Source organism: Nansenia antarctica (assembly GCF_963989245.1).
Source record: "Nansenia antarctica genome assembly, chromosome: 1".
NCBI lineage: Eukaryota > Metazoa > Chordata > Actinopteri > Argentiniformes > Microstomatidae > Nansenia > Nansenia antarctica.
Window position 1 is genome coordinate 9,013,411 of NC_137674.1, and position 17,332 is coordinate 9,030,742.

The 17,332-nt window shown below is 41.4% G+C and overlaps 1 protein-coding gene across 1 annotated transcript in view; it reads right to left on the reverse strand.

The window, feature by feature from the left end:
• adgrb3 (adhesion G protein-coupled receptor B3) overlaps positions 1–17,332 on the reverse strand; it is a gene marked incomplete at both ends in the record, with an annotated part of 137,495 nt that overhangs the window by 47,705 nt on the left and 72,458 nt on the right. Inside the window, 8 exons of the mRNA XM_080539933.1 lie at positions 1,965–2,008; positions 2,655–2,757; positions 4,893–4,968; positions 5,842–5,988; positions 10,404–10,512; positions 13,531–13,599; positions 15,092–15,286; positions 16,154–16,260. Of these exons, the coding sequence (XP_080396059.1) occupies positions 1,965–2,008; positions 2,655–2,757; positions 4,893–4,968; positions 5,842–5,988; positions 10,404–10,512; positions 13,531–13,599; positions 15,092–15,286; positions 16,154–16,260 (850 nt within the window). The remainder of the gene's footprint in view (positions 1–1,964; positions 2,009–2,654; positions 2,758–4,892; positions 4,969–5,841; positions 5,989–10,403; positions 10,513–13,530; positions 13,600–15,091; positions 15,287–16,153; positions 16,261–17,332) is intronic.

A 17,332-nucleotide genomic window follows, 5' to 3' on the forward strand; every position in this document is an offset into this window, starting at 1 on the left:
ACACACACACACACACACACACACACACACACACACACACACACACACACACACACACAGATTTTGGCTTTGAGCAGAAGTGATGTTTTAAGAACATTTTGTTATTCAACAAAACTAGCCACCAAACATTGCTAGCCAACTACTATAGTTTTTTTTTAGTTGTTTTATTCTTCATGATGATTTTTCCTGTGGCGTTCATAGTTTGTTAATTAACTTAATTCAACCATGAGTGCCCTAACCTGAGTGCCCTAAACTAAAAATGTACTTTATACCCGTCATTACCTGACGCCACTATGGACAACTCCAAACATGGCACTCTGCGTAGTGCGCAGGAGGGTGATTGGCTAAACGGCATATTGTAAACAACAAAGATGCGGAAATACAATTGCGATATGGAGAGCCATATTTTGAGTTTTCTACTGCGGCTTTGGGTGATGACAGGTATAAAGTTGACACTGAACATCAGTGAAAATTGTTGACAGTGGTCTGGCAAGCATGTTACAGGTCTCCCTGCTAACACACCGTCCGCCTCAAATTTCACAAGGTTTTCTGAACAAGGTGAGAATAAAGACTGTTGGGAGCCATGGTCATGTGGCGTCTGCCTTGGAAGACTACAGTGTAAGGAGAAAAGCACAATGGCACTTCAACCAGTCCTTCAACTGCACAAAAGATCTGTCATGTGATTTAACATATCGCTATACTCTGCGTACCGCACAATACTATTTTGCTTGGACAATAAAGTTGTTGCTTGACTAAACACTGCAAAACATCTTATTTCACAATAATGTCCTGAGGCATGATTAGAACCTGTTCCCAACCATAGCTTTTATTCACATCATGGTGAATCGAAACTGCCCTTACAGGTATAAATGGTTTACCCATTTCAACCGTACTGCTAATATCAGCAACATAGAAAGACAGACAACAGCTTTTTGCATGATCAAAGCAAATACATATGAATAGAAGCTTGCACAGCACACACCCAGCTTGTGGAAAACAGACACATATCCTTCATTGCACCTGTATGTCGAAGCATAGGCTCATTACATTCGTCTTACTCAAGTGGCCATGACATATCAGTAACGATCAAGGAATCAGAGCACTCTACAATGACAAAGCGTGTTCATTGGAGAACTCTGTTTTGGTCCAGACAAGGTACTTGTGTCATGGCCGAGCACTGGCCTTTTACGTACCATTTGTAAATCTTGTGGATATGCACACATTTGCTGCTATTCGAAAATATAGCATATTGTACTTGTATTGTTACAGATTTTCAGTGTCACCAAAGAGGGCAGCAACATGCAAAACTACAGTACATGCTACACCTTGAAGCATGGGATTTTGCATGTTGCTGTTGTCTTTGCTCTTTGGCCACACTTAACATTTAAAAACATACATACATGTAAACTACATTTTCTAATACAGCATGTAAAGAAATTAAAAGGATATAATAAGTATGTAAAGGCCAGTGCTTGACCTGGATTTTAGAAAGTGCTGAACTGAATCTCATTCCTTGATCGTTACTGATTTATCATGGCAATTCAGCACTATTTTAAAGCTTAAATCTACATACTGGACATTTAATTAAGATCAGGCTCGGTATAGGAAATAATAAATAATTATACTTTTCTCTAACGTAATTTTATTACATATCGTAAAGAAAAAGTATTATAATTCCTGAAACTGTTATTTAAAGGATTTAATCCCTTCATCCGATTTTAATCTTCATGGGCTTTGCTCATTTTTCAGTACAACCAAAATAATTGCACTCAAATAATTATCATAGAGACAGACCATGCGCTAGTACATTCAGTCTCTATAATGATACACACACAAAAAAAAGGATGGTCAATACAAAAGCAAACAACTTTTAACCTCTTAAAAGGAGCAAACGCAATGTTTTCCATTTCAGAGCATTTAACACAAACAAATCACAATTGACACAAGGAAACCTGCCCACTTACATGATGTTGCTATCCCACAATGCACAGTAAGGATTCATGGTCCCCTGAAAGATTAAAAAAAAAAAAAAAGATTATCAGATGTGCACAGCTTTGAATCATCATCACTGAATGAAATCCTCTCTGTTTCTCCTAATACTTGCATCACTGGTTAAGACCAGATATATTAGATATGGATCATGACAAGTTGACATAATAGGCTATGCCAATAACACAATGTGCATCACCTTGGATGATGGCTTTGAACAATTGATTCCTTTATCTCTGAGATTAACAAAAAGGTCTGAGTCATAAAAAGGGTTGTCCTGTAATTATCAGAACAGAGCTACACTGGGCGCCTGCAAATTAATTATCGAACCAATTACTCCCCATTGTTTGTTGACTGATGTGCTTTAAACGTGTGCCGTGGCCATTGTTGAGAATTCACTCAGAGGAGGTACTTTTGTCTCCATGGAGGCAAACCGATTCACAAAGTCAGAGTAAACCAACAAACATTTTCTTTGACATTTTACCGTCTAATGCTGAACTGCAATTCAAACTGCATGACCGTGGCTTAAAACCATTTACTTTGTGTAATAGAGTCAAGTAAACTGGTTAACTCGTGAGATGTTATCGCTAAGCAACCTCTAAGGCAGTCCTAATGTTTGTAGAGTGTAACTCATTGCACGTGGTCAGTAATGGGAGGGTGCTTACATTGGCCAGGTGAGCCAGTTCAATCTCCAAATGAGACTCTGTCACTTTCGGTTCAGGTCTCACTGTAACAGCGATCACCTTGGAGTTCACAGCTGTGTGGTTCCTGTGTATGAAATAGAGGGAGACAGTTACCAAGTGAGGATGACACAAGGCTGGCACTTGTGTGATACTACATAAGCATTGTATACGCTTCTAAGTAAGACAAACACAGTTCATGGCATATACAGTAGACTCTCAATGAGACTTTACTGCTCCTCTACTCAAACAAATGACTTTATTCTTTTCCCCTTCAAATCTGTTTACGAAAAGGAAGGTTTGGAGGAAGTGAGTGGACAAAAGAGTGGACAAAATAGACATTTATTTTCGACTGTTACAGTACACTATGATGGATTCCAATAATAAACAGTATTTGTATGTATAGTACAGGTTTTCTGTGTTGTTTAATATGAAATATTAAATGTTATACAGAATAACTTGCATTGATATGCATAGAAGCTAATTGATGCCATTAATTTCCCTTAACTATAATACATACACGAATGAGACTTCTCTCCCCGGAGCACTTGACAAACCCCCCTGCTGAGGTAGGACCCGACTTTGACAGACACACATGAAGTCAAACCAAGATACATCTGTCACAGGGGGCCAACTTGGGGCCTGCGGTTTAATAGTCCATTTGGAGTCACAAAGATTGAAAATAGACACACCTCAGGAATTCTGGCCTATCCGGTGTTGAATGAATCACTTTGTAGAGAGTGCCAACAAACAACCAGAATATAAGAGATTTCTTAAACCACAATCCCTTTCCCTCAGCATTTAACTTGACAAAGTGAGATACATTCCAAAACAAACTTAAAATGACACCATACGTTTTGTTTTGGTCTCCGGGTATCTTATTCAGTTACTGAAAACAAACTATGGTAACCATTGTAAACTATGAGAGTTGAGAGTTAATTTGAGCTTCTCTGCTCCTTGCCCTTTCTTCTTGCTTCATCTTCAAGGCAACATGCTCATGGCTATCCCTATGCCCCCTGGGGAAACTGTGTGTTGCTGTACAACAAAGATGATACTTGACCGACTGCTCAGACCTACTCTAGGGAGTGAGTTTGATCCTGAGCAAGAAAATCTAATCTGGGAGACAGTCTGGTGTTTTCATAAAAAAAGGCCACATCACTGACTCATATATTAATTAGGTCAGTTTCAAAGAGCGAACTAGAAGATCTATCTTATGTCAGTATGTGCTGTAGTATCATAACCAGTGTAAAGAATTCAAAGTAGGGGGATATATCATACCTCACAATGAATGTGTCAGCATAAGAGATGATTGATATTGTACACATTGTAATGAAACCCTGATATGTGCATTGATTTTTGTAACTGAGACACATGCTGACTTAGGGCTGATGGTTGTAATGATATGCATCCCAAGTATAATATTCCATAGAGATTCTGCCCAACAATCACTTTTACTTTCACCAATAAAAGAGAACCTCATTCTAATTCTTCGCATAAATCATACACTTACCCTGACTGGAAGAGTGCCACACAGCAATACATAATGACAGTAATGCTCAATTTGATAAACAGAACATCTAACAATATTGGAAAATGAACATGATTCATAAATCAGGAATCAAATAGCTTACTCATGCACATTGTCTCTTTGAATTAGTAGTATGAGAGAAATCATTAGGCACATACTGTATGAGGTTCAGGGGGGAGATATTTCCCAATTTGCTGTGTCCTCAGCAGAAAGTAAAGATTACTGTAACTCTTTCTGAGTCTTGTAGTAAGATTCTCTTTTGATTCATGAACAGTGACACTTTACTTTTATCAGTTTTAACAATAACTTTATAGCATTTATGATGATTTAGTGTGCAATTCTGTAACACTAAAGGTATTACGCTAATATTTGCAACCACCATGTATATACTGTATATACTGTATATATATATATATATATATATATATATATATATATATATATATATATATATCTGTGCAGTGTATCTGCAAAAGTATCTGCAATGAACATTGTCTTTGTGGTTTGAAAACCAGGTTGACTCTTTTATGAACTTTTATGTCTCCTTGGATACACTACCTCTGATGTATGAGTGCACAATTTACACACAGGCAGTGCAGCAGACACCTAGTCAGAGATTACACTTTACATCATAATTCATATGTCTCACCCTTGCCTGTGTAAATGTGGATAGGGAGATCTATGGCTTATCTTACCTTGGGGAAGGCAGCATAAGTCCAAGGGTCTTGTACAGGACTGTCCCCAGGATGAAGACAGGTGATCCATCCATATCTGATGGCAAAAGGCAATGTTGTTGTTGGTTAGAGTTACAGTTGTTACGTGCATCCATTATACCTATTCAGATATTTCAGATAATTATTAATAACAATAACACACCATTTCACTCACAGAGAATAGTTCATACACATCTATTCCATGTTAAATGTACATGCCGGGTACATCTATACATGTGTCTTATGTTGGTACTGTAGCTATGGCCTTCACATAACTGCTGGTTTCATTGCTGACTTATTTGATAAACCTTTTGTTTCAAAATTGGCCACAAACCACTTGCACTGTTTTGTACATATCTGAAAGACGAATTAGAAACATGTTTGTTATGTTTGATAACATGTGATAACATTATTTGGCACATGTTCACAACCCTGAGATCTGAATAAACCATTTTGCCATTGTGCCATTGTGTCGATTGATAAGAGAGGAAAGGAGTGTCTGTTCCTTGACAGTCTAATGTGTTGGTCCGCATGTCGGATTCCGATTTAATGTTCAGACTTTGATTTTCGAAAAATGTGAATACATTTCCGCATTGTTGAAAATCAACGACACACTCGCTAGTCAACTAAACACAGCTTGTTTTGTGAGCCTGCTAACAATTTAAAGTAGTGTTATAGTTACCTAGGTAGCAGGTATTGCAGTATTTTGGCTTGACTAGCGAGTTTGTGTTGTGATTTTCAACAAAGTTGAAATGTATTTCCGTGTTTCAAAATAAATGTCTGAACATTTGGATTGGTTGCCGACTTGCGGCCCAAGTGACCAGGCCGTGTCACAGTGATGCATAACAGTGAGAGAAAGAATTATTATAAAGAGGCTGAGAAGAAACGAGTGTTGATGTGAGTACTGTTGAAAGGTGCAGTCGTATCTTACCTGCTGCCTGGGGAACGAAGATTCCCTTTGGGATGACTACTTTGTCCTCTGAGTTTCTGGCCCAGTCGACCATTCCTTTACGGCCCTTCATGGGGAAGTTGATGTCAGTCATCACAGAAACTGCCGGAAGTCTCTGTATGCTGGCCACTGATAAAAAAAAAAAGAAACACAGCCAATTACAACCAATACATAATATTGATGTACAACCATATTATTATATGATGTTAGCGGAGACTTTTAACTGTAGAGCCACCGCTAAGACAGGTCGAGAGTTCCTTCTGCAGTCCATGTATTATTTCCCCTAGATAAATTCAGTCTCCAGTGAATATCACAGTTCAAGTGATGTACTACTTGCTAACTTGTAAATTATGTAAGGTTCACATGTAGAGTAGCAAAAGCCCATACTGCTGCACTGCACAATGTGAATTCATTCCCAAATGCTGAGAGCTCCTGTTAAGGTTAACAATAACAGTATGATAATAATGTGCAGTCAACTGATCAAGAATAATCTCATTATCAAGCAATAGGGCATCCTTAGTTTTTTCTATTTCTATTTCAGGGAGAATGACTTTATGGTAAAGGCAGTGTGTAACCTTCTACATGGCACCTTCCTTATTACTCTATCCAATCCACTTTCAGGGTCCAGTAATCAAGTAAGACATTGACTCGTGCAGTTAGGAGGACGGCCATCGATTTGACCAAATCCAAGCGATCTTTGTATCTGACTGAAGTCAAACTCATCTAGCACATTACAGATGTGTCTTAAAAGCTTTCACACATGAATGCAAAAATACAGAGAACACTTGCACAGGTACAGGAGAGCCCAAAATCTAATATCCAATTCACATTTAACAAGGTGGCTAGGGTGGTGGATCCATGTAATTACAATTGTATCTTTATGTCAGAACTGCAGCCCTTGCATTAGGGTGATGGCTCCAACCCCAGGATCAATACACACTGAGCTCTCAGCAGCAGTACAAGGGAGGTATGGAGCCAGGGCATGCTCAAGTCCCTGCCTGGTGGTGCTCCACACAGCACAGGGAATAGGGGGCTAATCCTGTCATTGATGCAAAAGCACCATTGTTCCTTGGACTCTGCCGGTAATGCAATTTGAAACCTGACAGAGCTCCATGTGGGGGTGAGGAAGTGTGTAAAAGGGAGGGGTGTGAGTGTGCGTGCGTGCATGCGTGTGTGTGATTGTGTGTGTGTGTGTGTGTGTGTGTGTCTGTGTGTGTGATTGTGTGTGTGTGTGTGTGTGTGTGTGTGTGTGTGTGTGTGTGTGTGTGTGTGTGTGCGTGCGTGCGTGCGTGCGTGTGTGTGTGTGTGTGTGTGTGTGTGTGTGCACACGAGCATGTGTGCCTGTGCCTGTGTGTATTTGTGTCTCAGGTAGGGATCATCCGGCTACGGGATCACATGACGTGCAGGGAGGGAGGTTCTTAGTGCCAGATGTTGTGTGACTATACAACAGTGGTGGGAGAAGAACATTAGTCACAGGTCACATTGTGAGACACAACAGGGGAGAAGAAAAGCCTTTCAGGGTGCTGGGTAATTTTGTAGGTAAATGGGGATTTACACACCATTGATTGGCCAAGCAGGCATACATAAAGCAATCATTTAGCTTCCAAACGGTTCTGAGAGAACCAGGAATATTTCGATGGACTTGTTCCTCCCTGTGAGGATTCTAGCATGTTCTCCTGTACCAGTGTGGATCTAGGAGAAACCTGCACTCTACAACATGAATCTGAAACCACAACAATATTGGCTAAATACTAATGTAACATACACGAAATAGGGGCTTTACTAATAATACATAATCAAATATGGATGGTGGCCCAGTGCCACGATCATGAAGCGCACTTTGTTTGCACTCCATTTCCTCATTCTTCTTGATCCAGAACATGATCCAGTCTCAGCGTGAGAAACCATTTTAAATCAATCGTTTAATAACTACACTCTCTCTGTAAAGTATTCGACAGAGAGATCAGCTTGTTTTACTAAATAGTAAAGGTTAAACATGTTTAATGTTTCAGGCCAGATCCTTCTCTTCCATGTGCATAGTCTTTCTATGTGACAGGTAAAATCCACAGCTGAAGCTGAAGCGAGCTTCCGTAATCAAGGTTATTTGACTAAAAGTGGAGGACAGAGGACGGTGCAATAGTGACAGCGAGTATTTATCTCAGTGTCAAGAGGGTGCCATAAATTAGAGCAGAGAAATGATGCAGCAATATCTTACTCAGCCAGATGCCTTCCACTTGGCTAGCACCAGTATATCGAACACTACTTTTCATTCCTTTAATCAAAGAGAGTCAACAACAAACCAACGGACAAGCTTATTCACTCAAATAAATATCATGTCGAAACCACTGTGTCTTCAGAGGAGGCTGAATCAATATTTCTTGTTGGTTTTTATTTTTGGTGTCATTTCATACTTGATACTGGAGGGAACAGCATGTTTTCTTACACAATTGATGTAAGGAGGTTAAAACCGAGGGGACTGGATCAGAGAATGCCCAGCTCTTTTATTATACGAGGAGCTTGTGGGATGTTGGCTGAGTGTTTGGTTATGACCTCTCCCTCTGTTTGTTATGTAATATTTCCATCTGCTATTGCAGAGGATCGTTATTCCCACACAATGATCTACAGTATCACAAATATAGATAGTAAGACATTCGGAATGCTTCGCAGTCTGTTCTATTTTTTATATATTTAATGGTTTACCTTCAACGTGTTATTTACGGAGCCCCCCCTGGGGTCACATGGTAGAAAAAGAAAAATGGATGTGTGAATCCGTGCACACAGTTTATGAATCTGTGCACACGGTTTACCAATCTAAGACAAGCGTATCAGTATACTGTATAGGACTAGTACTAGTCCTACACAGAAGTCCTCTAGACTAATACTCTCATTGAGGTTTAATGTCCAGAAATGTCTGCCCAACCATCAATTTGCACCACCTGCTCACAATCTCCATCATACTATTCTATAGAGTCTATTTGAACTTAATATGAATTGAACACTTGTGCATTTTCACAATATCGTTGTGTGATAAATAGAGGTGTAGTGATTCATCAATTAAACAAGAGGAACCAAGGAAGCTTGGTTCAAGCAATTACCACCCCTTTGTCATATGGGAATGGAAATGGAAATTTCTGAAATTCTGACACCCCTAGTAACACATTAAAAGCATTTGTTTTGAATGTGGATTGAGGGCTTTAATTCAGTCAATCTATACTGTGCTGCATGGTATCCACCTTACATTGAGCATTGAACAAAGCCTTACATTGACCTTTTTTTTCCTAAAGATAATGATGAACTATTGATCATGCAAAGGGTATCATCTTGCCAAGTGGCACAGGGTAAAATTACTGAATTGACATAGAGTAATATCATTGCAAAATAAATGTAAACAGAATAAAATACCTTCCAATAGCTTTCATAGACTAATGTCTGTCATTATGGGAGGCATTGTAACCCCTCTTTCCTAACTAATTCCTTTTCTTTTTACTTAATTCAATCGTGTGGAAAGCATCATAATGGGCTTAATAACTGTGTTCTTTCACTCCAGGAAGATATGTTTCTAATTAAGTTATTAGTTATCATCTTTCAAGATAATAACTTATAATAAGTTATTATCTTCCAACTTGTATACATTGCTATGAGAAAGTGTAAGATGTCTTAAAAAGCATTGTGTATTCAAGAAACATACGTTTTTTTCTATGGCAAGGACATCTGAGAGACTTTGCGGGTAAAATAATAATTTGAATGTCTGGTGCATTACAAATAGCCTCAAATGAAGTTATGAACCATCCTAATTTTATTTTTAATGTATTTTTTATTGATCTTTTATTTAGGGAGAAAAGTCACATTGAGATGTACATATCTTAAGTGAGCCCTGGCCAAGAAGGCAGCATTCATATATTTATACATGCACGAGACCAGGGACTTTACTTTTGACTTTATCAAATAGGAGTACAGCGTTTAGAGTAGATATTGTTTATGGACAATTATAATTACAACTTGTATGTTACATATCGTGTGTGTTGTGTGTATTGAAGTATTCTTTATTTTAAAAATATCACAATCACAATCATTAGATATTTTCAAAGGCATAGTTCTGTTAAATTTGGCTCAACACACAAGCCAAAAGAAGTCTAAACAAGCCTAAAGAAATGTAGGCTTCAACACCATTCAAAAACATTATTGACAACGTCCATTTGAGTGTCAGAGTACGGTAGTATAACTACAGTTCTCGTAGTACTAGACAGTGCCAGTCAGAGTCACTTTGTCTGGGTTTCTACACACACTGTGCACAGTGTTGATATTGGATGAGAGTGTTTTGATAGGAATTTAGCACATTCAAAGCACAATCACAGTTTTAATTAATGTTATTGATTTGCAGTTGTTTCGCTCCCCCTCCCTCACCACGCACCATTTATCCTAAATTACTGATGGAAATTGACATGTGGAGTCAGCACAGCGAAACAGGGATTATGTGTCCATGTCAAGTAGAAATAAATGGTGAAACAGGCCTGGAGGGAATAGTGAGGCAGCCGAGCTCTTACCCAGATTTCCAGTCATCAGATAGGCGTTGTGGAAGTCTTTCATGCCGAGTCCAACGATGTGGATGAATTCCTCTATGACTTGCATGAGCTCCACTGCACCTGGGTAGATCTAGAAAGCGAAATGGTGGGGATGCAGAAATAATCACAGTTATTCATAATTCCATTCTTACATTGGATGCAGGCTTAGTCAGTATTTGAGTATTCCTCTAGCAGGGAAGGGTCTCCTGATAGAGAGGAGGGTGAGAAAGTGGAGAGGCGTGGGAATGATAAACGCATATATCTGTGAGAGGTAAAGGTCACGAGGCTAGGTGAAGACACAAAAGCCTGTGTTTGAATGTCGACATGTTTCTAGAAATGCTACAGTATTTTTCCATCCAGAATAAAAAAAAAAGCGAATCATCAATCTGACATTATTATCAGATATTCAACCGTTGAGACCGTGGCTTGACTAGCCTTATAAAGGACACAAGGCTTGCCGAAGAGTGATGGGACAGGGCAGTGAGTCCCTCCATGGGGACGAGCCATCAGTGTCAGTGCAAATGTGAGGGAAGCATTCAGCACCATGGACAGAGCCCTGGGTCAGCCAGTCCTTCCACTTGGCCTGTCAGCATGCCTGTCGCCTCCCAGTCAATACGAGCAAAACACACTAATCCAATAATTGACCTTCAAGCGATTGGCTATCCTGGCCCCAAATTTATCGGAGATGGGTCAGATATCATTAGTGGGCCTTGGGTTTGGGGTGACCATTTTGTGTCCTCTGTGACTCAAGCAATGCAGATTGCAGTGATGAAAGCGAAGCACTATTTTCCCATACATTAATTCATTCCTCACTCAACAGGCATGGCAGTGATTTGCCTAAATAAAGAAAACTTTGCAACCCCTGTTCTCTGAAGGAGGCATCTCATTATGGGATGTGCACCTCTCCTATTGGCTGCCTGGATGCCCGGAACAGGCCGGGAGCCCCAGCCCAGCCTATTCGGTTGTTAAGTCGTGACGTGTTTCCGGGTCCAACGTTGGCTGAGGCGCTCTCTTCGAAATGCCGCAGTATTAATAATAATTCATTATATTTGTATAGAGCTTTTCCGAGGCTCAAAGACGCTGACAATATGGGAAAAATGGGAAAGTGCTGTGTCCCTTGTTGTATGAATAGATCTGAGTCTAAAAAACGATTGAACTGTCATTCTACCGCTTTAGTACACTGGTACTCTGGTGCGGGGAATTTTTTATTTGGACCCGGAAATTGCTAAATTGTGTGTGTGTGTATGTGTATGTGTGTGTGTGTGTGTGTGGTGTGTATGTGTATGTGTATGTGTATGTGTATGTGTATGTGTATGTGTATGTGTATGTGTATGTGTATGTGTATTTGTATGTGTATGTGTATGTGTTTGTGTGTGTGTGTGTGTGTGTGTGTGTGTGTGTGTGTGTGTGTGAGTGTGTGTGTGTGTGTGTGTGTGTGTGTGTGTGAGAGCAAAGGCCTTGGCCAGTGAATGGGATCAGAAGGTTGAGGGCCTCAGACACAGTGCAGAGTGAGAGCCCTAGAGGGGGAGAAAAGCACATCAGCTCATCCCTCCAGTGTGTCTGACGCACCGAGCGGGGCTGTGCTCATCCCTTCTGCTCTCCATGGCAACGGGAGATGTGAAGGCAGCACGGGGAAATCGCCGCAGTGAAGGATTCAGAGAGATTCAGCTCTTCCTGTATTCTCCATAGCAACAGAAATACAGCAGTGACATGCCAATATCCATGCTCTGTTAATAAGTCATTCTTACTGCTAATAAAATGTATATTATACGTTTATATATGCATGTTTATAACATGAATAAATACACAGCGGTCATGAGAGTACTTCTGGTCAAATTAGACGACACTGCCCAACTGGGGAAATCAGACGACACTGCCCAACTGCAATCCACTTGCCCAATACTATACTGTATACGCTTCCACTTTAACACAACACAACCCCTTTCACCAGAGGGCCTGTCATACAGTGAACTAATGAACCTTGTCTCCACTCTCCTCGCTCCGGTTCAGAGAGACAGCTTTCCTCCACACTCAGGTCGTTCTCCTTTTGCTCCCAGATCCCCACAGCAGAAAGAACACACTTGTGAGTTTTTTTTTCACTGGGAAAAACTGGCCCCTCTGATTCTACCAGACACAAGAAGCTATGCTATGTGAGAATGCCCAATTACTGCCTACAGAGACAGGCCAGGACTGGGACGACTGGCAGAGTGGAACCTCAGCTCAGGTGAACCGAAGAGGAATGCAGGAAAGAGATGAAGGAAAATCCTTAACAAAAACCCAGCCCAAAAAAAAACTCCCTCAATCAGGTCATTGAGGCAGAAGATCCCCTCTCACAAAGGCAATAATTTGCCAGTGGAGCTGACAAAGGCACAGATGTCCTTCACAGATTATCGGTCTTTGGAGATGCTATCTCAGATAGAGCCAGGAGGTCCAGGTTGTCTGAGAGGGAAGTGGCAGTTCTGAGGGAAGAGCTGCCACCTCTGATCCTGCAAAAGACACACAAACTGACAGGACCTGAGGAAAACCCATGAGGATAAAACCATGCCTAGGGTTGAGAGAGTATCCTTGGAAACCCCAAAAACTCACATATAGACCTAATTTCTAACCATTTAACTGTGTGCCACATTTTCAGTTTTAGCTATGGGAAATATTGATGTATTCTTTATCATTTGTATCCAAAGGAATAGTAACATGGGAGTTTTAAAGACAAAACATGTCTCTGATGTGATAAACTCAAGCTAAAAAATTCCCAAGGATTTCTACACAATTCCATTATTCCACAATTCCGTGATCTGTGTCTCTGGGTAGAGGAACGTCATTGCAGAGTCACTCCTGTGACTGGACATCTTCTATGGCAGTGCTGCTGCCACCATGTGGCAGATTGAGGCACTGTCTTTTCAGATTGGGATACACATCACAGTCAAGTGATCAATGACGGGATCTGTGTATAGAGTCCAGGGAAAACTTGCGCCTCGCTTTGTCCTGATTGGTTGCAAGTGCGATAGTTTCAAAAAACGATGAGAGGTAAGTGTAGGAGAACAGTGTGCGGGATCTGTGTATAACAGGATGAGATGGTCTGTATGCAGTAACCTCTCTCTGCCATGCTTACCTGTTGTGCATCCTCCCACTTATCCCTGTTCTCTTCTTCCAGAAGATTGCTGATGATTTGAAAGAAATTCTGTAGGGAGGGATAAAGAGATAGACACATATAAATAAAGAGATAAACATATAAATGACTGCATGACTGCAACAAAAGACACAAAGACAATATAGTCACCATACCGAGAACCCATCATCCCCTTCCCCAACACACACATACACACAGACACAGACAGACATGCACGCACGCACGCACACACACACACACACACACACACACACACACACACACACACACACACACACACACGCACACGCACACACACACAGACAGAACTAAGGCAAAAGCAAGCTGTTCATACTAGCACACTCAAAGAGGGCCAAAGAGGAGTTCTCATTGACACTGCCAAGAAAAGTCAAGAACAAAAAGAGAATCCAAAAGAGAATCCAAAAGAGACTCCCTGTTGTCCAACATGGCCAAAGTTTTGTCATTAATGATCAGACCAGCGAAAGTGAACAAACGCACAGCACCACGAACAAAAATGCACCTGGGGTCGACTAGAGCTCTCAGCACAGCACTTGGATAGCAACATGAGCTCCAATCAGAGAATGATGAAAGAGAATCTCTGAAGGGGCTTGTATGGATCGCTGCTACGGTAGTTTCAGAAAACCAGGGGGTGCTGGGGGTTCATGCTTGCAGTGTTAATACGGCCCTGTCTGATCTTTGGCCCTCTTCTTTCGTATGGTCTGCTTTGTGCCTGGGGGTAACCCTCTCCCTTGACACAGGGCTATCTTGTTTTCTACTTGAATGCTTATGCTCCCTCTGGTGGTAATGTGACCACTTTAACACTGCATTAGCACACACACACACACACAAGGAGGGGCCCAGGCCAGCAAAGCACTCTCCAGCCATCTCATCACAGCACCGAAACACACACAAACGCTGTCGCTACACCAGCAGAGCCAGGAGGAGCGGTTTTGACAATGACACAGCTCTGAGGACAGAAATGATCTTCTTGGAGATGGAGGAGGAGCTTAAACTGTAATCTCTATCATCCTATTGACATAAAGAGGATAAAGCAAGCAGTCAGCCCCAACGTTATAGGATGGAACAGCTGAAGAGGACAGGGGAGGGAGAGAGATCTCTGATGCAATACAGTCACTGATTTTTTTTGTTGGTATAACACATTTAAAACTAAACCCATTTATGACTGTATTAACAAAATGTGGCTTTAAAAATCTAAAATATACATTTTAAATATACTACGGTACATCTAAAATATACATTTGACCGTTTTTTCGGGAAATATAATTCCACTATTGATCCCCATCTGAGAATATCCATCACACCTTCCCTGACATTCTCACCATTGATTGCAAATAATGGTTACACAAGGGTACACTGTACCGTGGTGTACAAGATACAACATTAATGTAATGCAGAGAGATTAACACAGATTCTCTTGCAACCCACTTGTCAGTTACATTATCACTACATACACACACACACACACACACACACATACACACCCATACACACAGACACTATGTCATACTAGTTATCCCCTCACCTGCACGTCGTCTGAGGACGGCTCATAGCTGGCTCTCTTAAAGGTATCTGTCACGTTGCGAAGGATCTCCACGGAGGTCAACAGGTCTCCAGCGTAGAAGTTCCTCCTCTGGGTCAGGTCCAGCAGGTTCTTGGTCACCTGGGACATCCCATCTCCTGCCAGCATCCTCTGGCCCTTAGCAAGGTGCCCCTGAACCTCCAGAAAAACCAGGAGAGACAACTTGGGGCGTGGTTTGTCCTACAAATAATATTAACTCTAAAATCTGTTTCAATTGTACAGTACACTGGGTTGCACACTGCAGTAACTGAAGCAACAGGAAGTCAAATTAAGAAGACCTCATCTTATAAAATATTTTCATCTTCGCCAATCCAAATGTATTTCTGTCACCAGATGCTTTACTGTAGATGCTACGTGTTAAGTAGAGCAGAATAAGTGGACTAGATGTAGAAGTACCATAGAGCAATGACATTTTGCATGATTGGACAGGGTTAATAGTATGCATTCAGTCCCTAATCTTCTGAAGTATCTACCCTAACCCTTTCACATTACTGTACTGTATATATATATCATGCTATTTTATTCTAGCAAATCTAGGGTAACCAAATATCACAGAATCATATAAAATCTGTCTAGGGTCACCAAATATTACAACATCATATCAAATCTGTCTACGGTCACCAAATAATTGTACAAAATCATATCAAATCTGTCTAGGGTCACCAAATAGTACAAAATCATATCAAATCTGTCTAGGGTCACCAAATATTACCAAATAATATCAAATCCAGTGCAGGGAAAATAGACCAGGGGCAGGAACGATGTGACTATGGGGGATATTGCCAGAAGCTCTAAATCAAAGAGTTTCAGCAGTTGGCGAAGGACGGATCCTTCATTACACGAGGAAAATGGTGAAATTAGTGTTTTAATTTGCTTCTCTATTGAAAGCGCTTAATCTTTGGCTACAGTGCTATGAAGGGGGGTGGGGTGGTTGAGAACATTGGGGAGGTAATTTATGATACGCCACAAACAGAGGCTGAACGAGGAAGCTGACTTTGCACCTACTGATTGCTGCAAGTATCTGTATTCATTTGTTATGCATCGGGCATAGCTAGGCTTCTCCCAGAAGGCAACGCCACGATAATCCAGAGAGCAGCGTCGACTAGTGGTTCCTGTGGAACGAGAGAGGGAGAGAGACAGATGGATTTTTAGGGGGGGTAGAGAGAAAGATAGATAGAGACAGAAAGATGGGAGGGAGAGAGAGAGAGAGAGAGACACACACACACACACACACACACAGAAAGAAGGAAAAATAATGAGATCACGACAAAAAGAGAGACAAGGGAGAAGGAGAGAGTAGGGTGGTAGGGAGAGAGATAGCAGGGGGAAAAGAAAGAGAGGAAAAGAGAGAGGACAGATAGAGAGATTAATTCTGGTTCATAAGAGACTTATCTTCCCTTTGTCATTCTCCCCAGCCTCCCACACACCCTTCAACGAGAGAAGAGCCGAGAATAGAGAGAGCTCGCTGTCGGCCAGATGCTTCTTCAGTGGTTGCGAATTAGTCTACTAGTCAAAAGCAATAGTTTCTCAGTAGTGCTAAAGGTATTGTAATACACAGCAGAGATACCCGAGTCTCTCAAAGCGTCTCCGCTCTCATCTGTATTCAATGCAACAAGGCGTGTGTACGCACATGTTAAAACCAATGCAGTCGGGACACCTGTCAGATATCAACGCGAACACAGCGATCATGAACCTAAACAACACCACACAATATCCCAACCACACCGCAGCGCAGATCCTACACTAGGGGTCTCACATCGCACCTCCCAAGCTGTCGATCTGCTGGCATGCACTTCACACATCACCCACCGCTCCGCGAGAGATGCTCTACATCCTTAGGAACGACTCCCACTGCACACAACATATCCTCTAGCATCAACAACTCAGTTGAGCACTAGCAACTGTGTTTTTCAGCTCACGTACACACACCCTGTATACATCAAAACACACACATCCCCCCCCCACACACATATCCCTGCTCTCCACAGACCCTACCTGGGGACATGCACTAACGCCATCAGTGCACACAGCGGCATGCCCCCATACTGGGCGCACCCAGGCAACAACATGACACTACCCCAGGGGGCAGCTGGGAAGGACGGCCCACGCTACACCCCCCCCACCGAGCATCCTGCCTCCGCCACAATGACTACATTTGGGCTCTTTCATGTCCCTTTTTACAGC